At 40.6% G+C, this 24,203-nt stretch overlaps 2 protein-coding genes across 2 annotated transcripts in view; one reads left to right on the forward strand and one right to left on the reverse strand.

Moving 5' to 3' along the window:
• The window catches only part of CAMKMT (calmodulin-lysine N-methyltransferase), a gene marked incomplete at both ends in the record, with an annotated part of 217,233 nt that extends 211,931 nt beyond the window's left edge, over positions 1–5,302 (reverse strand). The window contains 2 exons of the mRNA XM_084261475.1: positions 976–1,142; positions 5,204–5,302. Of these exons, the coding sequence (XP_084117601.1) occupies positions 976–1,142; positions 5,204–5,302 (266 nt within the window). The remainder of the gene's footprint in view (positions 1–975; positions 1,143–5,203) is intronic.
• Positions 5,303–6,440: 1,138 nt separating this feature from the next.
• PREPL (prolyl endopeptidase like) lies at positions 6,441–23,811 on the forward strand. Its single transcript, XM_084262180.1, has 14 exons — positions 6,441–6,678; positions 9,829–10,029; positions 10,554–10,620; positions 11,252–11,455; positions 12,899–13,022; positions 15,259–15,475; positions 15,988–16,173; positions 17,615–17,818; positions 18,567–18,742; positions 20,128–20,344; positions 20,490–20,639; positions 21,559–21,685; positions 22,787–22,869; positions 23,711–23,811. The coding sequence occupies exons 1-14, from the start codon at positions 6,460–6,462 to the stop codon at positions 23,789–23,791; spliced, it is 2,256 nt and encodes a 751-aa protein (XP_084118306.1). The 5' UTR covers positions 6,441–6,459; the 3' UTR covers positions 23,792–23,811.
• The last annotated feature ends 392 nt before the right edge of the window (positions 23,812–24,203 follow it).

The raw sequence follows: 24,203 nt of genomic DNA on the forward strand, positions 1-24,203 counted from the left end.
GTTAAATGAAAATGCACTTCACAATTTTGATGATTCAGAGTCTCCAAAATATCCTCTGCTGAGCACAGAATGCAATATCCTACACCCTCAGCAGGGCTAATTAGGGGCTGCAAAACAAGTATTGATTCAGGGATGTTTAAGTTACTGTTGCAATGATACCTGTTGAGGTAAAACCAAGTTATAGATATGTACAAAACTGAACAAGGACAAGGAAACCAAAGCAGGAGAAAAGGATAAAACACCACCAAACCCTAAACCAAAACCCCACACGGTAATAAATGGGATGTAGATACTTTTCTGTTTTGCTAAAGCTACTGAGTTCATTAACACTCCTTCAGAGGGTTTTTTGGGGGGGTAGGTGCCAGGGTTTTGGAGACATTTTTTTGCTTTGCATGCTGTTGTGTTTTTTTTAACATGTATATCTTCATGGTTTACCTGCTCTAATAAAAAACAGATATCTTCATTAGTTGTCAAACATTTCTTTAGGAAATTTTTTATCCTTTTTTTTTTTTTGCAAATTGACTTCCAAATTACCGAGTTTAACAAGAACTATTAAGAAGAAAACCGAATAAAATACAGAACACTACCAAAAAGCTTTTAGAACTTTATGAATAATGTCATGTCATTAAATTTTTTATTAAGATTACAATACATTTGTTCAGGTTTTTTACATCCTATTTTTATCTGAAGATTATGTCAAAACAGAAAGCTATTAGAAATATAAAATAAATGCTCGTATTTGCATTTAGTTATATAGTCATCAGCGTTTTCATTCAAGTGCTGCCACTTCAGTGAAACATACTGGAAAAAACAAATTAGACAAGCTGCTTACTGTAACAACTGAAACTAACATCTAACAGTTTATTTGCAAACTATGCCCTAGTTATACAAAACACTGAAAGAACGACTAATGAGTTTTATACCTGATGCCTGCAGAAGATCTTAGGAAGTACTTTAAACTTAAATGATGTTTACCTTAAGGACACACTATACTCAGGATAAAAGATGCTTTTATATCGAACCCAGGTCCCAGTTTCCTCTTCTGTATTCTGGTCTTCTATTGAGAAGAGATTGAACGATGCAAACCTTCTTACAGACACTTGTTGGAGATGCACATCTTTCAAGTGTTTTTTCTTTAGAACCTTTGAAACAGAGAACAAATTAAACATTAAAAAAAAAATCTTTTTTTAAAAAAAGAAAGGATAAACACAGGCTTATTTAACTGAAAAGTCTGGAATCAACCGTAATAGCTATGCTATTAGCTAACAGCTGTAACTAACTACTCCAAGAACGTCAAGCCTGTAAAAACAACAGTGGTATTGATGGTAGGGGGTCAAAAGAATGGGTTATGGGATTTATTATGTCTCAATAGATAGTTTTACCTTTATTGAGATAAAATGTATGAACTGTGTTCATAAACAGAGTTACTTTGTTAACTCCTGCTCCAATGAACCCACATCAGACCTAGAGAGACAGGACATGTTCTTCCCCGTCCTTCCTTTGCCACTGCAAAACTTTCTGTGCCACTGAGTGATACATGTTTACCAGGTAGGCTACTTCCAAGCTTCTACATCCACTGCTGCACACTGGCAGGAGTGCTGCCAAACTTGCTGCCTACCGCAGACCCTCAACTTCCAGGTGCCACAACCGCATATTCCCCTACCAGGGCTCCGTAAGGGGACTGATGCATTAGCCAACCTTTACATGGTCCCCAAAACACAATGACAACACCAAACTCAGTACTCAAAGGATGAAGAATTCAAAGCTGTGGCAGAAGCAGGATGTGCTAACTTGCATTTAGTGTAATAGCTAAGTGATTAAAACTCTTGTTCAGGAAAATGAAAACATGGGGTCTCTGTCCTGCATAGCCAGCCGCACTCAACTGTATCTTCAAGGAGTACCAACTCCTCCATACAGAAAAACACGGCACCGTTGGAGCTGTACTGATGCACAGAACACAACTAAGAGTTTCCCTGCAAAAAGGCTTACTCTTTAGGTCAGTGACACGTGAGAAGCAATGTCCTGGGTTTAACTTCTTTCTCCAACACTGGATGGAATACATAAATAGTTGCCATTGCATTTTTTACAATGAAGGTGCATAAGCAGTCCACAGTAATGAAAAAAAAAGGGGGGGGGGGGGGCAGAAAACAAACTCATTACTATAAATGCAAGGAATATACAAGGAATAGCTTTGTTCAGGAGGAGAGCACCAGAATTTAGTTTTTTGCCAATCAGGGCTAAAACTGAAGTCAAGTGAGAAGTGGCTATCCAGAAACTTGAAATGGAAGCTCTGCATATGGGACTCTCATGACAAAATAAAGGGTCAAAGTATTTTTTGCTGCACCCAACCTTTGTTAACCGTGTGCTAGCTGAAAATGGATTCAGATCCAATAGCCTTACGATTTGGTGTCATGACCTACTATTTTGGAGAATACTTGGAAATACTACGCATGTGAGCAGACCTATAAAACCAGTATCAAATCAAGCTAAAGGCTTCTCATTTGAATAGATGCAATTCTTCTTTTTAATGATGGCAGAATAGAACTATGGTGGGGAGGAATCACTGGACACCATTGTTCTTTGGCTGGGGACGATGGCCTCCTTATCTCCTCCCTCAGTAACTTTCAGCTAAGTTTCTCTGCATATTTTTATTTTTTAAAATTCCATAAGCCTTTGTTCACTCTCTTCAAGATGTTTTTTCAGTACTGAAAGGCCTCATCTTCCTCACACAGTCTTTCTAGGAATATACAAACATTGAGCTTGTATGCAACTCATATATACAAATAATACCTAAATAAATAGTAAGATTTTAGGTTCTGTAATGAAAGATTCTCTTATAACAATTAGATTTCTCAAAAGAAAAACATTCCAAGAACAACGGCGAAAAACACCAATTCAAGCTTACACTTCTACCCTGCAGTTTTCTTTATGTCAAACTTGCATTTTCTTTCCTTTCTAACTTTACCCAGCAACACAGAAGCAATTCTTTCTTGATTAATGCTTTTAAAATTAAAAAAAAGAAAAAAGCATCAGCTGTTTTTTCTGTCTTCTGTTTTAGAAAGGTTACAGTTGAGAAAAATGGGGAAAAACCAACCCCACCCTCTGCCCTTCCTCCCTTTAGTTTTACTTTTCAACTCTGGAAGCTAAAGCACATTAGCAGGTAAGCAAGACTTCCCTGAGAACAGGAGCAAGAGTAAGGTAACAGGCAGGATAAGTATATAAAGCTTACAGATTTCAGGAAAGTTTTTATTAACATTTCTACAGGGAGTAAGTATATGTATAAGATCAGTGTAGCTTACGCTTATTCCTCTAACAATCCTGCTAAAGACTAGGCTGGATAATGCCATCAATTGTACACTGGTTGAACTCAAAACACAGCCTTAGAGAATTTACTCCATCATTTATAAATGCACACGGCACATATAACTTATTTCCCTTAATTCTGACAATCTAAGTTTCAAAATATTGCCAAACTTCAAACTCAGTACATACATAAAGCATTTTATTGATAACGAACACATAGGTAATTACACAAACCCCCGGTTCTTTATGCTAGCTTCATAGGATATCTGATAAAAGGGCTTTTTTCTTAATTAAATCAGCAAGCACACACTCAAGCATCCTTACCATAGCAAATCAATTTGTGTATGCATTGAATGGAAGCAAATGCAATATATAAACACACCACAGAACTGATTTCACATAAGGCGTTATTATAAGCAGTATGAAAAGCACTTTTAAAAGCACTGTAAGAAACACTTTGACAGTGCTCCTTTAAAGATGGATATAAAGGAAGGTTCATACATTCTTCCAATCCATAGATAGATCTGACCATCACTATAGTAAAAAGCCCAGAACTGATTTTTACTTCAGATGTACCAGTAAGATTAAATTGATCCTTGCTCACTGTACCATATAAAAATCAACAGAAAAAGCTAAAGAACATGGAAAATCCCAGGGAATCAGCAGTGGAAAAGGTCACATATACATGTAGTTTGAAGAGGAAACTGAAGCCTTCTACCCAAATACCTACTCATACCTCCCCATACACACTTCCATTCGACAGCTATTAAAAGCTCCCCATGAATTTAAGAGTCAAGGAATGGCAAAGTCAGTATGTCGAAAATAAACAGGAACTAGTATAGCCAAAGAGCAGAGATTGCATAGGCTGCTAGAACAAAAACCTACCAAGACAAACCTGATCTTCCAACCAATGACTTTGGCATTTCCTGCTTTACAGCATAATAAAAAGAGAAGTTTGCCCTGAAAGCCAGGAAACTTACGAAGCAGAAACAGACACAAAGAAAAGGTCTGTATTAACATCCCCACACCTCCCACTGTTACCCACTGCAGCCAGGTGCCCCTTTCAGCCCAGCTGCCGCCATCAGCCCCACTGCCACCACTCTGTATTCTGGGAGAGCTCTGGGCATCCGTTCACAGGGAACTAAACATTCACCTGAGGGCTGTAAATATCACCTCCCATAACAACCACTGAGGAAACTAATTTGGGGGTTAGTTTGGGGGGTTTTTTTTAGCCTTTACGTATCTGCTCATCTATAGAGGAATCCCTCCCACCCTTGCACTGGTCCTAAACGGTCCAAAAAAAGTATGGAAGGGGGAAGTTGACAAGCTGCTGTCCACTTGGGGTGCAGGTGTAACCATTTGCTGCTGGTGCTTCTTCCTCTTCACTGTCCTCCTCCTCCTCCAGACAGGGCCTCAGCACTCACCAGACCACCAGCAGCTGCAGGAAAGTGTGGTTCCGGGTACCAGGCGAGCGGGGACTCAGCCCAGCCCCACAAGAAACGCAGTCTGGGCAGGCAAAGGGTGGGAACGGGCCGAGCAGCTATAAAAGCCAACTCGGGCAGCACCCGGGGAAGGTGTCAAACCACCCAAGCTAGCGCGCCCAGGCTGCGGGGTGCCGAAGGGGCACTGCCCCCGCCCCCGTTAGTGCTGCTTGCGAGGCAGCGGGCTGCTTTGGGGATCTGCTGAAGGCACGCTGTAAAAAGCCGAGTGTGTGTGTGTATGTGCTCTAGCTTTTTAGTCGAGGAACAGGAGCGCAAGTCCCTCCAGCGCCGGCCGGGCTCCACACCGACAGCCCCACCCGCCGCAGCGCCCGGTCCGCAGTCCTGTGCGGAAGGTCGGGAGGGGATGCGAGCCCGCTCCGCCATCCCGGCAGCCCCTCCCGCCCGCGGGCTCCCCCTACCTGTCCGAGCAGCCGCCAGCGGGCTCTTGCCACTCCCGCCCCGCTCGCCTCGCACCTGCCCACGGCGGGGCGGCGCTGAGAGCCGGCGTCTTCGGCCATTCCGAGGCGGGAGGTACCCGAAGCCGAAGAGGCGGGAGCGCAGAGATCCCCTCCGTGCACAGGGAGCGGTGCCCTGACTGCCGGGAACCAACCACCCGATCTCCAGCGACCACCGGGACCGGCCGGGCTAAGGCTTGAGTGGGAGGAAGTGGGTGGCCATCTTTGTTAAGGGCAGTGCTGAGACGGCAACTTGCCAACTAACCTCCCGTTGCCGCCGCGGTACGCCCTGCTCTTCAGGCGCACGGGAGGGGCGGGAGCGCGCTTCAGAACAAATCGCTTGTAGCCTCCGCGCCTGGGGGGCAAAACTGTGTGAAACGGGAGCGACCTGAGACAACCGTGTAAGGAACCGTGCCGGGAACCGTGCCGGCCCTCCCGGTGTGAGACCGTCCGCCGCGGCTCTGCGCCCCCGCGCTGACATCAGCGGTGCTCGCCCGCCGCGGCAGAACGAAGCGCTCTGCCACCATCTTTGCTAAGGGCAGGCGGTCCCGCGTGGGATCCCAGAGCTGCTCGGGCTCGCCTGCCATCTTATCCCGGGCAGCCGCGCCGGAGGGAGAGCGGGTCCGGCCCCGCCTGCGACAGCGGGGGCCGCGGGCGGTGCCTGGCCTTGGCACGAACTTGCCGCGGCGGTGAGCGGCAGGGCCGGTGGGGAGCGGGGCCGGGAGGGACGGGGGAAGGAAGGGTAGGGCGGGCGGCGAAGCGAGTCGGGCCTTTCCGCGCAGAGCTGTGAGGCCGCCAGCGTTCCTGCGGGGAGCTCTGCTCTCGCAGCCGTTATCCCCCTGAGGTACAGCGAGGCAGTTGTGATGTGGTACTTACAAAGGCGGGGGGGGGGGGGGGGGGTGGGGAGGGGGTAAAGTCACCAAACCCTTCCCAGTTCTTCAACGTGTTTACACGCACAGTTGCACCTCCTTTCCTCTCCGTTCATGGTTTCACTGGAGCTAAGCTTCCAGCCCGCAGGAGCGTGGCTTGGAGTAGCAGCAGGTTTGCACCAGGTGTTAGGAAGCAGCTTGAGCTTTACTGGTTCATCTGACAGACCTAGTCAGTCAAAGCTCCTTCCCTTTCAAAGAAATTGACCTTCAGCATAGGCCGTGTATATTTCACATACACAACATAAATGACCTGTTTGAGGTTTTTAGAAATTCCAGGTTGCTGATACAGAAATGATGGTTAGGACATCGTGTGTTGGACTGCAGAATCTTCTCAGAGGGCTGAGCTGCTGTGTCAAATACTACTCTAAGCACCACCGTCTTCAAACAATGTGTCTTCATACTAAAATAATCCCCCAAAAAGGCCACATCCTGGACTGTTCAGGAAGCACATGCACACACAGGACTGCAGCAACTGGAAGCATCCTGCCGTGGAGATTCCTTTCCTGCAAGGTATGCTGTTTAGGTATAGACTTAATGTCAGCAGCCACCTTGGCACATCTGTTAAGGATGCCAGCCATATTTTTCGAATGTCAAGGAAACACATTCGTGCTAAAGGGTTTGAAGCTGGGGGATAAATACGAGGATTTCACTTATGTTCAAAGACATAGCCCTGTTGGAGTGAGTCCAGAGGAGGGCCACAAAGATGATCTGGCACTGCAGCACCTCTCCTATGAAGACAGGCTGTGACATTTGGGCTTGTTCAGCCTGGAGAAGGCTCCAGGGAGACCTAATTACAGCCTACCAATACTTACAGGGGTCCTACAGGAAAGTGGGGAAGGGACTGTTCATCACAGGGTGTAGTGATAGGACAAGGGGCAGTGGCTTCAAACAGAAAGAGGGTGGGTTTAAGTTAGATGTTAGGAAGAAATGCTTTACTATGAGAGTGGTGAAGCACTGGAACAGGTTGTCCAGAGATGTTTGTGGAAGCCCCATCCCTGGAATTGTTTAAGGCCAGGTTGGATGAGGCTTTGGGCAACCTGGTCTAGTGAAGGGTGACCCTGCCCATAGCAGGGGATTGGAACTAGACAACCTTTGAGGTCCCTTCCAACTCAAAGCATTCTATGATTCATTGTTCATTTTTCTCATGCTGGTTTGATGTAAAGCTGTATTTTGGTTTATTTTCCTCTTGTAGCAATTTTTAAAAATCGGTGTCTTCTTAAAAGATTCAGATAAAAGTGTCAGGACAAAACTGCAGGGAGAGATTAGCCAGTGTAGAGGCAAAATGGCCAGACTGATGACACCAGAGCTGACCACTGTGAGCTGGCTCAACAAAACTCAGCCTTTTCTGTGCTGGCCAGTAAGTTATGGTTTGCACCGTATTAATATTAAAATATTCTATTGATTTGTCATAATAGTATTCACATGTGACAAACTATTGTTTAAAAACTACTTGGATTTCTTCCTGTAAGTAAATACTGTGTGAATGGGCAGCATTGTAGGCTGCACAGAGTTGGAAAATGGTCTGAAATAATTTCAGGTCTTCTCTTCCTGTGTTTTTAATACAGGGTTTACTAAAGGTGTTACAAAAGCTAACTGCAGTATGACAGCCTATAAACTGATTTATATGCATAATGCATAAATGCTGTTTAAAAAAACCTGGTTTGGGTTTATTTTATCTTAAACATGTTTTCAGGTGGATGTGCGATTGTTCCAAAATTGTTTCAAGTTGATGGTGTTTCTTCAGAGGCGACCCAGAGATCATCTTGTAACCCACTTACTTCTCACCATAGTGTGAACAGTTCCTAAGTCTCTGTTTGAAATGTAAACAAATGTTCCAAGGACAACACACAAGTCTTGATGTATGAGAATGTGTGGTTCTGGTTTATGGCAGTTCACTAACAGTTGCTGGTCTACAACACTACTTCCAGGATACAAACAGATGGTTTTCATCTGAAAGGAAGCTGTGACTCTTTGCTTTCGAGCAAACTGATTGTCACTGAGATTGTCTGCTACCCCCAGAGTCTTTCTAGATGCCCTTCTAGATGATTCTGGTTTTTTTCCCCCAGCAAGGAGGTGCACAGTAACTCTGATATATACCTACTCCTTGGCCACCAGCTGTATATAATATTTCCAAATACATACCATGGAACTGTTAAAAAGAAAGTGAGGGGAATCATCCAAAGATTCATAAGATGTGGAACTTGCCAAAATAAGTTGTAGTTGCTAAAATTTTGTGTTGGTATAATGGGAGGGGATACATGTACACGAGGGAGGCTTTTTAAATATCCAGAAACTGCATTCAGCTCGGAAAATTGCTGAGCTAAAATCATTGAAGGCTGAGGGAATACCTGTTGGGGCATATAATGTGTGCTTGTCCCACTCCTGTGCTTCCCTAGGTATCCACTTGTGGCTGTTGTGGGATTTTTGTTTGGTTCCTTCTGTTTTTGGGAATGGGGTTTTCTTACAGCAATTTTTTCCAGTGACTGGGGAGAGAGTGGTGCAATTAACACATCCTGCAATTTCTTTACCTGGACCAGTTAATTACACAGTTGTTCCAGAGCTGCTCTGAGGAGTTTCACAGTTTCTTTGACTCATACTTCTGATTTGATGCACTAGACTAGAGGGACTGTCGGTCTGAACCAGTAACAAACACTCATATGCTCTCACAAATGATGCTCTTTACATTTATAGGGAGTTCGGCAGCTGGAGCAGATACAGTTTCTCCTCCTTTCAAAGTCTGCTCGTGGCACTCACGTTTTAGATTTTGCAGATTCGTGAAGACAAACCAGGAACAAACCAACAGTTCTTGATGCAAAGTGAAGATGGAGTAAAAAGTATATGATGCTTTCTAAGTTTAGACACGTTCACTTAATACATTGAATGTTATGAAGTGCTACTTTGTAACATCTGTACAGTCCTATGTGCTACGATATACATTAAACCTTTTTAATCAGATTTTACAGCAAGCAAGAACTAAGCATGGTGCTAGCAATTTTAACCCATTTTTAACATTTCTACAAGAGAAGACAACTTTGTCAGCATTGATGTGTCAGTAGTCTGCTCATGGAAAACCAGATCCTTAAGCTTATTCCTGATAAAATTGTTGCAAAACACATATGTCCTGACTGCTTCACTTCATTCTGCACCTTTTGAACATTTGTAGCAGCACTTCAGAGCAGGCAGAGCAAGAACCTAAACGAGTTGCTAGGACTCCTAGGACACAGTGGATGGCATTGTCCAGAAAAGGAAATGAGAAATTATTCTCACTCTTAAGATAGGAAATTTATTAGGAAACACATCTGAAAAAGGAAAAAAATTAAAGAATTCCATAAAAATTAACTAGAACCTAGTTCTGGAACAAGAACAAATGTTTGCATATAGTCAGTTAAGGACTTACATTAATAGTACACTAAATTTTGAAGAGATGATGTCAATGAATGCATCAAGTAAAGCACATTTGACAGTGCCTTCCTAAAACATCAGGAGGAATTGAAAAGAAATGCTAACTGTTGTTCTTTTCTTTCTCATGGCACGTACTTTTATAATAATGCAAAGTTGGTTTTGGCTCTGTAGCTTAGGAAGTATCATTATTGCCTCAATACGTTCATATTGGGAGTACAGGGTGCTGGCTTATAGCCATTGTTGTCTGTCTTTACTTAGCAGGAAGGAACAAAAATCCCTTCCAAAAGGAAGCAAAATATGTCCATAACAACATCAGAGCTTTTGTACAAGAATCTTCTGAAATCAGAGCAGGAAAACTGGAATGGCATTTCAGCAAGATATGAAGCTATGACAGAGAGAATCAAGGCAAAACTAGAAGAACTGCACAACAAGTATACGTTCAATTTGGAAAGCCCAAGGGTAAGTGGCAAAAAGTACAAACGTTTCTCGTTGTTACTGAGTACAAATGAAAGACAGTGAAGCCATTCCTGCTATAAAATGCTGGTTTGCTGGTTATTTTATGGTGGTAGTCTTGAGATTTGAATATTTTAATAGTTGTGGATAGTAACAGCATATGTTTGGATCAGTTTATATGTGTTGCAGTAATGTATTTATTTTCACCATATGCAAAAGCAAATAAAGTTACAATAACCCTCTGACTTCTTGGTAAAGGACACAAGACATTATAAGATACAAGAGCAATTGCAGGTGATCTGAGCCTTTTGTTAAATTTAGAGCAGGTAAAGGTAGCTTAAGTAACCTAATTTTGAAAGAACCTTTCTGATGCCTGCAATCCCTTCTTTAACATCAAATATATGTGCTATGTTCTGTCATTTTTTTGTGTTGCAGTTGTGTTCTCCAGAGCAGTGTTTGAATATAGGGATTCTGAGGAAATAGTCCAACTTTATGTTGGACTTGAAACATGTTTATTTTGTATTGAACAGATCAGATTTGGAGAGAATGTGTACTTTGAAGAGAATGGCTGCATCTTTCTTTCAAAAGCAGATGATGGTAAGGGATTTCTCTTTGTAACACAGGACCATTGTTAAAAGTTTTGGACATGTATCACTTAGTGTACTTCACATATTAAAGCTTAATTGCCCTCCTTCTTAAAACAACTAAACTAAAACTACTTTAATAAAATTCTTACATAATTGAGTAATTATGGAAGCCCAGAGGTGAGGTGAAGAGTTAGAGAATAGTGTATATCAATAGTGATGCAAGTTTCTGGAGAGGAAAGAGAAGTCACTGCTATTCAGAGCCCTAACTTAACATATTCATGCTTTTTTATTTCTGAGGGGGTGGTAAAAAAATGTAATTGTGTTTAGTAAAAACAACTGAGCTTTAGGTATCTGAACTTTAAAATTAAATACATTTGCTGGATGCCAAAATCTATGCTTTTAAAATATTTTTAATAATAACTACAGACTTTTTCATCCCTCAGAACTGTAATTTTTTTTTGTTAGAAAGTGCATTTGCAAGTATCTTACAAGACAAATACTCAGTGTTAATAAATTCCAGCTGTATGCTTGTGAATATTGCAGGCAGACATAAATGCAAGCAGTAACAACCGCTGCTCATTTTGACAGTGCCTTAATTACAGGATTGTTTTGCTATCTTTTTTTTTTTTTTAATGTAATAGATGAAGGAAATGTTGAGCCTTTATTCAGTGCAGAAGATCTTGGCTTTTCTGATGCCTTTATTCAAAGGATCAGAATTTCCCCAGATCAGAGACACATGGCTATCAGCTTAAAAAGTGAGAATTCTGAAGAGGCAACATGCGTTGTTATGAAACTCGGTCATTTTCCTGCCATGGAAAAAGTAATTCCAAACGTATTTAATTTTGGTAAGTTGCTTGTAAGTAACCTGTGGATCACACTGGCTTTTAACACAACATCTATGTTGTGTTAAAATAAAATGAAAATATTTAAATAGTATGAAAATATTTAAATAATATGAAAATATTTACATTAAAAAGGAAGAAATGTTTTTAGCTTTAATCCTTATAGCTTTAATCCTATTTAAGATTTCTTCCACACTGCACAAGTTACATGCTTTCATGACAGTTTCCCTTCATTGTACATGTTTGAAGAGTTATGCATATAATTGTTTTCATTTAATTCAGTGCCCTGCTTTAAAAAAGTACTGACATGACTTCCCCACATAAAGATCTTTCTGAGAAATGTTCTAGTTATTAAACCCTTCCAGCTACGAGTGAGGTCACCGATAGCTGTAGGCACTTAGCTTTGCTGAAGAGTGTGCAAGTGCTACCTGCTATTAAGTATTGACTGGAATTTCTACTGGATTCTGGAATGTGGGTCACAATTCGGAGTCCAGAGAAGTCAGTCAGGCTGTGAGTCAGTTCATTCAGGTTATTGCATTGCTATTAAGATGAGCAGAGGTAAACTGAAGGGAATGGGAAACGTTTCCCTTTTTTCCTAAAGGCTTATCTTCACAGCAAACCCTCAGATACCTGCGCACTTCGGGGCCCTGTTGCTGTTCAGATAGCCGCTTGTTTGCCTTACTTCAGCACGGTGCTTCCTTGGGTTTCATGGTGAAAATTAGTATTTATTCATAAGACAGCATACAATAACTTTTTAAAGCATCTGTGTTAAACATCATTGTGGTGGCTGTATGAGCAAGGGAGTTGGAAGTAATTTGGCTGGGTCTGTCAGTGTACTGAACTTCAGAACAGCAAGGTTCCTGCATTTATCTCGTTCTGATACTGGTGAGCACATACAGAAGTGTAGAAAACTGGAGAATTTTTATCTCAGCAGTACCCATGGGGCACATGCATCATCATGTCTTTTCTTTAAATGGTTTGCATGCAGTCACATGCAGTGGTGCAGAGCTCATACTCCCTTTGTTGTCTTGCTGAGTCCGTGTGAATGTCTGTTTCACTGATCAGGTTTAAACACATCAGTTTTAAACACATCTTCTCTTTTCCTGTTAACCTCCAGAACCCCCACAGGGTCAAGAGCTTCCTCTTCCTGGGCCCTGGAACATTGTCCTCTGCCTTTCGGGGGGGGGTTGTCCCCTTTAAAAAAAAAAAAAAAATCTTACAAGGTTCTTATTTTTTGGGATCCAGAGAAGATATTGAAAAATCTTTTTTGTGACTTACCCCAGCCTCTGGGTTGCAGAAGTGCTGTCCTCAGTTCTCAGTTCCAGGTCAGCTGCAACCCGCCTTTTTCTGCATTGGGTGCGGTGCTCATGGAGCTCCATTTTCTCTCAGTAATTGTATCTACTGTTACACTGTTCCCAGTTTGATATGCTTTTGTCTTTTTTCCAGAATGGGCTACAAATGATGTTCTGTATTATACAAGTCAGAAGAACCTTAAATGCCAGAATGTGTTCATGACCACTTTCAGTAACCAGAAACATACTAAGTTAGTTTATACAGAACATGATGCAAGGTAATACTTACCTAAAATATAACAAGTCCTTTACATATCCTGGGGTATTTTATATGTAAAATATAAGTGCTTTGGAAAACAAATTCTTCCATATCACATCCCAGATGGTAAAAGGCATTTTTAAGTTGTGCTCTGCTGTCAGTAGTACCTTGTGTAGTCTGAGAATGTGCTCTGTTCTTCTCTTGATATGTGATCAACAGAGATTTAACTTTCTTCTCTTACCTCACGAGTTCAGCTGAGTTTATAAATGTCAAGGTCACTCTCAGGTCAGGGTGTCCTTTAATGAATGCGTGACAGTTTCATACCGGGTAAATCAGACCCTGGATTTCATTTTGTTTTCTCTGCTATTGATGTCTGATACATCTTTTAAAAAAACATAGAAGTTCAGGCTAATCCTTGCTCTGGGTAATGGATGAGCAAAATCATTACAGCATTCCCAGAGATAGAACTATTGTTGACTGAATACCCTCTCAATAACCTTTCTTTAAGCAGTGGTTTAGGAATCACAGAATCACAGGAAGACAAGAAGGCTCTTGCTAAATTGAGTGCAGAGCTAGTTTTTCAACCATGTAGCATGCAGTAGATTTACACAGTATTCCATAAATGTCTGTGAATATTCTTAATTCAAGTTATGTATTCAGTAAAGAAATTGCAATTGCACTTCCACCTAAAAAAACCCCAAAACCTCAGAAAAATATCTGCAGTTGAGCTGGAGTAAATAAGATCCTTTTGTTCTAGCTACATTTGATGCATACTTTGGAAAACCAAGTTGCACTGCCCTGACACTTCCCCACAGGGAAACTTCGCATAATTCTGAAGGTCATGGTCATTACAGTAAATCTACTAGAAACTTACTCTAAAGGTTCGTGTGCTACTGCAGCTCCTAACAGAACTCACTTGATCAGTGGAGATGGCAAGACATTCTTTTGTCTGCTTCCATTCGATATCTCACCAGCTCTTTTAGGTGGAATCCAATATTTTTCTTAGAAGCTGAAAATTTCTTGACTTTCTTAAAAAGAAAAAAAGAAAAAAAAAGCCACTAAGACAAAAAAAAAAAATTCTAATATCAAAGTCCAAGTCCTTGGGGAGTAGTGTAACCTGCATTTCAGCTTGACTCTCTTAGAGGTAAGGTCAGCAGAGCTGAACTTTTGGAATCTCTGCTGAATGCAGTGCGCTCTTGCCAAATTTGTGTGTATTAGAGAGGCAGGAGGCTGATTCCTTGCAGACTTTAGATCCCCCCCACTGTGTCTGTCCTCCTAAAGATGTCAGGAGGGTACAATTAGAAAAAAAAACAACAGTAACAAAAAATGTTTGAGTTCCTCCACCTACAAATAATTAAAGGCACTGAAAATGTTATCTGAAGTGACCTGTCCTTCACTGATCAAGTATTTTGAAGTCTAGAGGGATCGTTATTGCAGTCATGGATCTGCTCTGTATAATGCAGATTATGGTACTCAACCCCACAAATTCTTGCTGAAATCTTCCAGATCTTTGTGTTGGACAAAGTTTTGCTTTTAAAGCCATCCGGTTTTAAAGATTTAAAATGGCAAAGAAACTGCTGTTTCCCAAGATGTGACATTCCAGTTAATTAGGATGACTTACAGAAATTTGAGTCTGAATTTCAGCCTGTACTCGTCTAGTATTAGCATCCAGGCACTGGTTAGAAGTATGTAAAGCCAGTAGATAGTTCCAAAACCAGCTCCTGCTTTCCAGCATTATCACTACCATGCTGTCCATCTTGTCTTACACAGGCCTCTACTTTTTTAAAAAAGTCTTTTTTTTGTCTTATGGGCTTCAGACAGCTAGATCAGTAACACTTAGGAATTTTATCAATTTATAACACGTCCTACTTTGCTATTGATGTCCTTTTTTTTAATAGGGCTGGGTAGGAGCTCAGTAAAAAGTTCTATGTTTTGCCTGCATTTTAAAGCCTGTATATATCAATGAGCTTCCAGTCTCTCTCAGTGATGCAAAACCCTGGATTTAGTTGGGCAACAATTGCACTGCTTTCTTTGCAGATGTCAGGTTCCCCACGCTAGACTGTGGGTTTTTTAATCCCAGGATAAATGCATCAGGAGCAAGTTTAGGAACCAAGTAATCTGGAATTTCTGCAGCCTACTTACAGGTGTGCTGTTTCCTACCTGCAGATGGAAGCCCATGGCTCTGAAACAAGTGGTGTGATTTTGAAATGCTAATCATGTCTAAGCCACCTTTTTGTTTTAATCACTCCTTATAGATTCTTCGTGGACATATATTGCACAAAAGATAAGCGTTTTCTCACTATCAACAGCAACAGTAAGACAACCTCAGAAGTTTGGCTGGTTGATTGTAGGTATCCTTTTAAGTTACCTACTCTTGTACAAGCACGAACAAAAGGGGTTATTTACCACGTTGAGCACAGAAATAACGAGTTATATATTCTTACTACATACGGAGAACCTGCAGAATATAAGGTAATTTTAACTGATGGGATTTGTTCAGACACCTATTGCAAATCATACAGAAATTGTAAAGCTGGCTTTCAGTTCTGCACTTCACAGCTTACTGGACGAATTTAAGGGAATTACACAGAACGTAGTGTGGATTGAAAGACTGATAGTAGCACGTGGAGTCTTGCCTGTAGCACGCCAGTTTGACTCTGACTCCTTTGGCAACATCAGGAAATGAGTATGCTTTAACACAGTCAGAGATCTCAGTGCGTATAACCTATAACCAAGCCAGCTACAGTTCTGCTAGCCACACTGAAAGCACTGGTGGCATCAAGATCTTCTATAGATTAATCTAAGGGAATTGAACATTGTTCATCCATTTCAACAAATTAAAGGGAATTTAAAAACCTCCAGTTTTAGTCAGGCACAAACCAATACCTTCTTATTTTTCGCATGAGATCACCTAGATTTCTGTACATCACATTTGTACCTCTTGCTACATGTTAGTAATGTAAGATTATTTTTTGGTTTTACAGCTGATGAAGGCACCAGTAGCTTCCAGTGGCATGGAGAACTGGCAGTTAGTTTATGCACTGGAAGAGAAATCCAAACTAGTAGACTTGGAGATGTTCAGTGATCACTCCGTCCTGTTCCTGAAGAATGCTGGCCATCTTTATTTAAATGTGATTTCTTTTGTTTCACATTCAGTTCAGTCACTGAAGGTATGTTTTAGCTTGGCTTAAGCAGCATATTCTTTTTCTAGAATTAATTTTTTTTTAATATAACATTATAAAGAAAGTCCAAGAGTAGAAGTGGTTTGGAAACTGCGATACTGCCAAGTTTGTCATTGTGACTAATTGTATTACCTGTGGCTGTTCTTCAGGATTTCATGAGGTGGCTTATTGTAGCACTTACTGAGTTAGAGACCAGCTATCCTGTGAGTCAGTTCTTCAACTTAACTCCTGTTAGGGTCTTTACTATATAGCTGATTCTAACGTGAAATATGACTTGATTCCCTAAACACTCATCATCCCTTTTACTGAGCCTATTTTGGTTACACTCATCAGTCTAAGCAAGGACATAAGCCTGGCTCTCCCACGGAAGAAATACTTGTCTTCTGTGTGTTCTAAGATGGACACCATCTTATAAATGTGAAGAGCTGATGTTGCAGTACAATTTGTGCAAGCTATTTCTTCCCTTCTCTGCTCGCTGCTAAATACTTGTGGTTTAAAACCAAAGCAGATCCTATTCAAAGCCATGATTTCTGGAGAGTATTCAGACAAAATATTTAATTAATTTGTTTGCCTGAAAAATAGAGCCTGAACTACTTGCAAGTTTATTGCGACACGCTACTAAAGCTGCCTTTTGTAAAACTGCTACAGAAAAAGGTTTTCAACAAAGTACACTGTATGGTCTCTGAAACCTTCGCTTTTGAAAATGGTCATAGTTTATTTATTCAGAAAGGGTCTGCAGTTACTCTGGAGAACTTGGGCTTTTGCTGCCATTTCAGAAGTCTCTAGCAACCTAACCTAAGTAGTGGCCTGGCAGAGGGTTTGACTATGTCCCTGCTGCTCTCAAAGAATGAATCTTGATTTCTTTTATTCTTAGCAGAGTTAAAAATCTTAAATATAATAGCAGTAAGTGTCTGAGGGTGAATGTGCCAGGAAAAGGTTTTGTTCTTCACAATGCCTGGCACTAGGAACAAAGTTAAGAGGCAGGGGTTTTCAATGGCTTAGCATTACTGAGCTAACTCACAGCAAAAGCATAACCACTGACATGGACTTGGCTGTGTAATATGTTGAAGTAGGGCTGGAAAGCAGAGGGGAAATAGGATCTAAAAAATAAAAACAATGCAGAGTCACTTCAAAGAATGTTTTAATTAAAAAAAATCTGCACTATTGCCCATTTTAAAGTGAATTTGGATTTATTTTTCTTTTTTCTTTCATTGTTGAACTTTATCAAATGGCCCTAGGGAAAAAGTTTGCCAGTCTTTCACTTTTCAGCTGTTTCATTACTGAATTTAAAAGCAATGCAGATTGTGGTACATACAAACTGAAGATAATTAGCCTGATATTCAAAATCTTTTCCTCTAAAAGGAAATTTTAGAGGCAGAATTCACAGAAGCAGCGTAAGGGTCTCACTTGAAATGCCGTGTTTTCTCAGCTACCTACATGGGCCTGCGAATTTGAATTGGAATCTCATCCTGAACACACCACCAGCACTTGCTATTTTCGGCTCACCTCCCCAGTCCACCCCCCTAAGCGTTTTGCATATTCATTTAAAGAAAATAATCTCATTGAGCAAGCTGTGCAAGAGGTACCAATTACTACAAATTGTCACACTACACGTTTACTAGCTAAAAGCAAGGTAAGATTTTCTTCAGTCCTTTCCCCATTCCTTTTATTCTTCCCTTCCTCCCCACCCATTTAAAGAAAATGCATTTGGCAGGCAATAGAGATTAAAAAAAGCCTAAGGAGCAGTTGGTGCTATAGTTACCAAACAGTGGGTGTTTTCTTCGGTGCCATAAAGAAGAACAAGAGTCGTGATAAGATTTTTTTTTTCTTTCTATTAACCTGGGTATGCCAGAGGCAATATCTGTGCATGATGAGTCAAGAACCTTAGTATAGTACAACTCGGAATTGCGAGTTGCTGTGTGGTATCTCACTCTCCACGATGAATGAAAAAGATGCCAGCTTTTGAAAAGAACGCCCCACAACCAGCTGCACTGTGCACATCAAGAAAGGAAAGTTTTAACAGCCTGAGTTTAAAAAATAGGAGATGTTAATAAAGAGTTTGTGCTACAGCAAGTGGTAAACTGTTTTGTTAATAATAGATATTCTTGGTGTTAAAGAGGGAAGGAAGACTTGGGTGCTTTAGTAGTTTAAAAACACCTCAGGTGTTGCACTTAAATGAATTTTATACTCTGCATCCATAAGCTACACAGCAGAGGTTCAGTCTCTCGCTTTATTTTTCAAGAGTGCTTTGTACATTCTAAGTGAAAAAAATTACTGTAATCAAAAAACACATTTTAAAATAAATAATTGAAGTTTTCATTGCCATGTGTCATTGAGATTTCTGAAATGTCCTTTATTGTAAAATACTCCTTCATTTCCAGGATGAAACTTTGGTGCCAATTACAGTTTTTCATAATATGAATTCTAAAGAGCTACACAGGAAACCACTTCTAGTTCATGTATATGGAGCTTATGGCATAGATTTGAACATGAGCTTTAAAGAAGAGAAGCTGATGTTAATTGAAGAGGGTTGGATATTAGCATATTGCCACGTTAGGTAAGTCAAACATGAAATGGAATTAAGATTTTATTCTGTGGGATATACAGATCTTGATATGCAACTCAAGAGGTACAGAAATTATTTTTTCGTGTAGCGATACCTAATTCCTCATGCTTTTCATTCCATCTCTTTGTAGAGTTTTTAACAAAAAAATTACCTCAGGAAAGAAATACTTTCAAGATCTCATACTGCATTTTGGTTACTTAAAAGAGCAGGATGGTTGTATGTAACTTTTAATCTTTCAGAGTCTCATTACTTCTTGTCTCATCTTTGCTTGAGAAAAATGTTGGTAACACATTCAGAGTGCAATGACAAGCTACGCCCCTCTCTTTCCAAGGGCACTCTGTACTAATGGTCAGTCTGCATCTTCTGGCAGCCATTTGCTTTCTACAGCAACAACTAAACATTTAACCTGTGTCCCTTGTGCTTTTACTGGCTAAATCCTCTGTCTCCAGTTTAGCTACAAATCTACTAGGTTTGTAAAACCAACATGTGCAATAGGGTTCACATTTTCATTGAGGTAATAATTCAGTAGATAAAGAAACAGAACAAAAGAATCACTTTAGGGAGGGGAAGGAAATGGGAGAATGAGCAATTCTTTGAAATCCCAGTTCCAGAATAAATTCAGCATACAAATATATTCGGTCTGCTATATTCAGTGGCAAGCATTGTGCTGTTCTTCTTCCCACCCTTCATAGTATTGTAAGATGCAAATCAGTCCTAGATGAAGATACATTCTTCATCCAAAGATGAAGTATTTTGGCAGACTAATCAGTTCATTCACTTTAAACTTGAAGCCTGGATAAGGAAACTTAGGTGGCTTAGAAAGGAATAGAAATACATTTTAAAATGTAACATTTCAAGTAGTATTTGAAATTAACAAATTAGAAAAAAAAAAAACCTCACTTTCTAACAGTGTCAAAATTCAAGCTATGCAGAAGACAAGTCCTGAGAGCCTCAGTGTCGAGCTGAGAAAGACTATTTCACTGTTTTTAATAAAAGCTAACGTTAGTGCTGTATTGAAAAATGCTTTGTTATTTTAATAGTTTTCTATGTAAAAAGATAATGTTAGTGTCCAGTTTTGTACTGCCTATGATGACAGTGTCATTTCCTAAAGTGCCACTTTTCCTGGGAGCTGCAGGACACAAACTCACAAGGGCACAGACTGCCCGTAGTTTTCACCCATCCCCATGAGCGATTGGGCTTTTCCGTTTGCAGTTCAGGCGTAAAGGAGGTTAAAGACAATAGGGAAAAGAAGAGTTAATTGGGGAGGCAAACTGTGGCTTTGCAGTTCTGTGGCTGCTTCTGTCCTTTCATTATCTGAAGCTTTGCCATGTAATATTTTCCAGAGGGACTCTGACTTGAATTGTTTTAAATTTCAGGGGTGGAGGAGAGCTCGGCCTTAGCTGGCACAAAGATGGATGTCAGCATAATAAACTCAAAGGACTCTATGACCTCAAGGCTTGCATCATGCTGCTGCACGAACTAGGATTTTCTCAGCCAAAATACACAGCCCTGGCAGCTGCCAGTGCTGGAGGAGTTCTTGCAGGAGCCCTGTGTAACACAGAGCCAGAACTTATCAGAGCCATCGTTTTACAGGTGAGGTGCTACACACCATTTGTGGATTATAATGAAACATTCCAATTCAGAATTCACTTTTCTCATTTGAGACAACTTTGATGTAGACATTTGAGGTCATATGTCCTGTTTGCCAACCTTTTTTTTTTTTTTAATACCTTCTAAGGCTCCTTTCCTAGATGTTCTAAATGTCATGATGAACACTCATCTCCCACTGACAATTGAAGAACAGGAAGAATGGGGGAATCCATTAGCAGATGAAAGGTGTATGAAGTATATCAAAAGCTATTGTCCGTACCAGAATATTAAGCCACAGGTAAAACTATACTTTCTGTGTGGAATACTACAGTAGCAAAGTGTAGCGGTTCATAAGGAAACACAAAGTGGTTAACTGGAATTTAAAAAGTCTATTTTGCTTTTTCAGGGCTACAAATCCCAGTATTTTAGAATTATCTTACATGCTGCTTTGTGTTAAAATGAATAATTAAAAATAAACTATTTCAGTTATAATCTTAGCAATATTTGGAGTCATAAGCAGCTTCTGAAATTAACTAAATGCCTTCTAAATAATCAGTAGATTAAAAGAACTGCTTTTGTTAGAGGACTACCGAATAACAAACCTCAACACATAAATTACCTTCTCCTTCTGGTGGGAGGGTTGTATTGTTCTGCTATCTTTTGCAAGCTTCTCACAGGAGGAAGGAGGTGTTTTGACCTGGTTAAGTACCTTATTGGAAGTGGATAACTAAATGGAAAAGGAGCTATAACTCTTGACATTGTCATCTCAGAGGAAATTTTTCTTTATTTGAAGTAAAGTGTGAATTTTGTAGCGTAATTAAGTGAAATCTAACTATAGAAAAACCAACTACTTTCTATGTGTAGAAAGATTGGAAATGTAAATCTCAACTACTGTCCTAAGGCAGTAAGACTGTCCCCTTTTTTTGCAATCATCAGCAAGTAGACACATATCAGACCTTCAATAGTGGGGAGAGGATGTTTTTTGATGACCTTTTGCAACTAGATGATCCCCTAATACGAGCTCCTTTTTCAGACCAAAATACTTTTTGCAGTTACAGCGATAAAAGTGCTTTTTTTCAAGAGCAGGTAATTATGAAATAGATGTGGGTTTGGATAAACCAGAACAAGTAGTGCAGTGAGAGAGGAAAGTTTGTTAGTCGCCTTGTGAGGAAATAGCAGTTGTCAGGGATTTAACTGGCTTTGGTTTGTACTCGCAGCGTTACCCTTCGGTTCTCATCACGGCGCGGGAGAACGACCAGCGGATACCACTGGCAGGGATTTTACAATACGTTCAGAAGCTTAGGAAGGCTGCACTAGATCACGCCAGCAGAACAAGGAAGGAAGGTAAGAATGAGAATATTACAGATACAGGGAGTTCAACCACAACATTAGTAGCAGTGCAATTAAACATCAGAGAGTAGAGATTGACTCCTCCTTAAATGCATTTATTTGTATGATACGACTCAGTATCTAAAGCTCTGAAGTAGCTTCCGTTACCTTGAAAGACGAGTTGTGTGGTCATCCTGACAGATAGACAAACCTCAGCTTCTAAGATGCGCTCTCCAGAGCCTTGAGAAGCACCAGATGTAGCCCTGGATTACAGACCTGCCTTGAAATACTTAAACACATATGTGTTAAATACTAATAGTGACAAACCACACTGGGCTCAGGAAACCCTCTGAGATTTAAAAAGCACCAACTCAAACCCACAAGATTGGGAGGATATAAATTGGGCTCATCTTTCCTTGGCCTCAACATACGGTAGCTGTTGGACAGAGTGAGGTGAACCCACACGAGAGCGCGGCTGCTGACAGACTGCTGTTCTCAGCAACACATGGGTAAAAGTCTTACTTGTGCTGCTCTGTGAAAAACCTGCTTTTTGCAGTTTGCTAAAGCTGCAGGTGTTAGCCCAGGTTAGGGTGACACCAGTGCCAAGGCATAGACACTTCAGTGCCAGAACATTAACACTAGCTTTGGGACTGTTTCTAGCAAAAGGCACATTGCAAGCCTTATTATTTTTCTAGTACCATCTAATCTGGGAGAGGCTTTTACCATGGCTACCAAAATAGATCTTGAATTAGCTTTTCTAAATTTCGTTACGTCTTTTCTCTGCCAGCAGCACAACTGCAGTGGCTGAGACAGGGCAGCAGATCCTGCAATTGCTATTGCAGTCTTTGCTCAGAAAGCAGAAAAGCATATCTCCCACAAAGGCTCAGGGAGAGGACAAACATGCTAAATACAGAAACATTTTTCAAATAGGTAGTTAATAGAAATACAAGCAGTTCTTCCAGCAAGCCCTTTTTATTTTATTTTATTTTTTTTTCCTAAAAAACAAGAGAAATTGTCAGGACAGAAGGCAGAATTGCCTATCCCTAAAACATCCTCCCACTTAACCTTTTTCCTCATTCATTCAATGTCAAGTGATCTCTAGCTTCATTGTTCCAGGAAACTGGATCCCTAACATCATCTTGGACATCCAGGCAAACGGCAGTCACTGTGATTCATCTTGGGAGGACGCACTGAGTGAGGTATGTCCCCTGTATCTCACACCCCCATAATGTATTGGGGGGAGATTTCCCCTCAGTTGATATTTCAACCTTGGTAGTTTGTGCAGTCATTGAAAGTGTTTGAAGTATTTAAAAGAGGGGAAAAAAAAGGGTCATTCTTGCAACCCTATGAGAGCAACTCAGCCATTTCATATATACATACCTGTAAGATAACTCTGTATATATTTTTACATATGTATACATAAAAAGGCCAGTGACAGAGCCAGGTTATTGAACCTCATTGTGCCATAAGCCTCAAAATAGTTTTAAACTCCCACTGTAACGTGCTGAGAGCTTTGAATGAAAGGTTCTGAGTTGTGCAAAACACTGTTCCAGCAGGAAAAGTCTTGCACTGTAGTGTATTAAGTGCTTGAAATTGTCATACTGCCTATTTACTTCCATCTTCCTCGTGAGTAGAACGTACGTGGCGGGCTTGATCTTTACATTTTGAAATGTGTGATTTGTACTATTAACACGACTACAGCCAGGTTTTAACATTTTGCTCTCTGTTGTACAAGCATGCTGAAAGCAACTTACCCCAAGACCAGTAACATTGTTACTGATGTCTCAAGGCTATCAGTGTCAGGTGCAAATTTTATTATTGTTAATTTCAACAAATCCTAGCAACTGTTACTCGGTTGTCGTGGCAGTTGTTCTCAAAATTATTTAATCCTTTCCTTTCAGGAAGAGCCTCGTTCTATCTTAGGGCAAGGTATTGCTTAGCATCAGTATGAGAAAGGGAGAAGATTAGAATAGCTGTAGAACCTGAAGGTTTGTAATGCAAAGACTTTTATTTTGTAATAAAATATTTTCATTATTTCAGGTTGCAAGACACCTTGCTTTTCTGAACAAAGAACTTGAGGAAGTATGCCATCTCGAGCACGACACCAAATCCTGCAGATAGCCAATAAACATACTGACCACCTGAAGAACTTCGGGTCAGATTTTTGTGTATATGAAAAGCAAACACCACCTTCTCCAGAGGATCTCTCCTCCTGGGCATAAGCAGACAAGAAATTCAAAGTTGGGTGTGGCATTGTCTTATAAACATACAGACTAAGGGATGAATTTCTCCCCCTACAGACAGCGCAGTAGCAGCCGCCAGCACTAACCCATTTGTTCAGTACAGTTCTGTTCACATAAGCAGTGCAGCGCTGTACAGGTGGAGCTGAAGCACAGTGGTTAGCACTTAAAGCTTCAGAACATGAAGGCATGCACTTAGTACAGGCAGCCTTTCCAGTCAAAGACCTCTCTCTTCCAAGGCCACATTTTACAGCCACCAGTAAAACTCACAAGAAGTATTAAGTCTCCCTAAC

The sequence above is a fragment of the Gallinula chloropus genome (genome assembly GCF_964237585.1).
Source record: "Gallinula chloropus genome assembly, chromosome: 3".
Taxonomy (NCBI): domain Eukaryota; kingdom Metazoa; phylum Chordata; class Aves; order Gruiformes; family Rallidae; genus Gallinula; species Gallinula chloropus.

Bases quoted from the DNA above. Each gene is read 5' to 3' on its own strand.
- PREPL (XM_084262180.1), top strand. From the start codon at position 6,460: ATGATGGTTAGGACATCGTGTGTTGGACTGCAGAATCTTCTCAGAGGG. The intron at 10,621-11,251 runs GTAAGGGATTTC...TTAATGTAATAG, and splicing joins TCTTTCAAAAGCAGATGATG to ATGAAGGAAATGTTGAGCCT. The intron at 16,174-17,614 runs GTATGTTTTAGC...GTGTTTTCTCAG, and splicing joins ATTCAGTTCAGTCACTGAAG to CTACCTACATGGGCCTGCGA.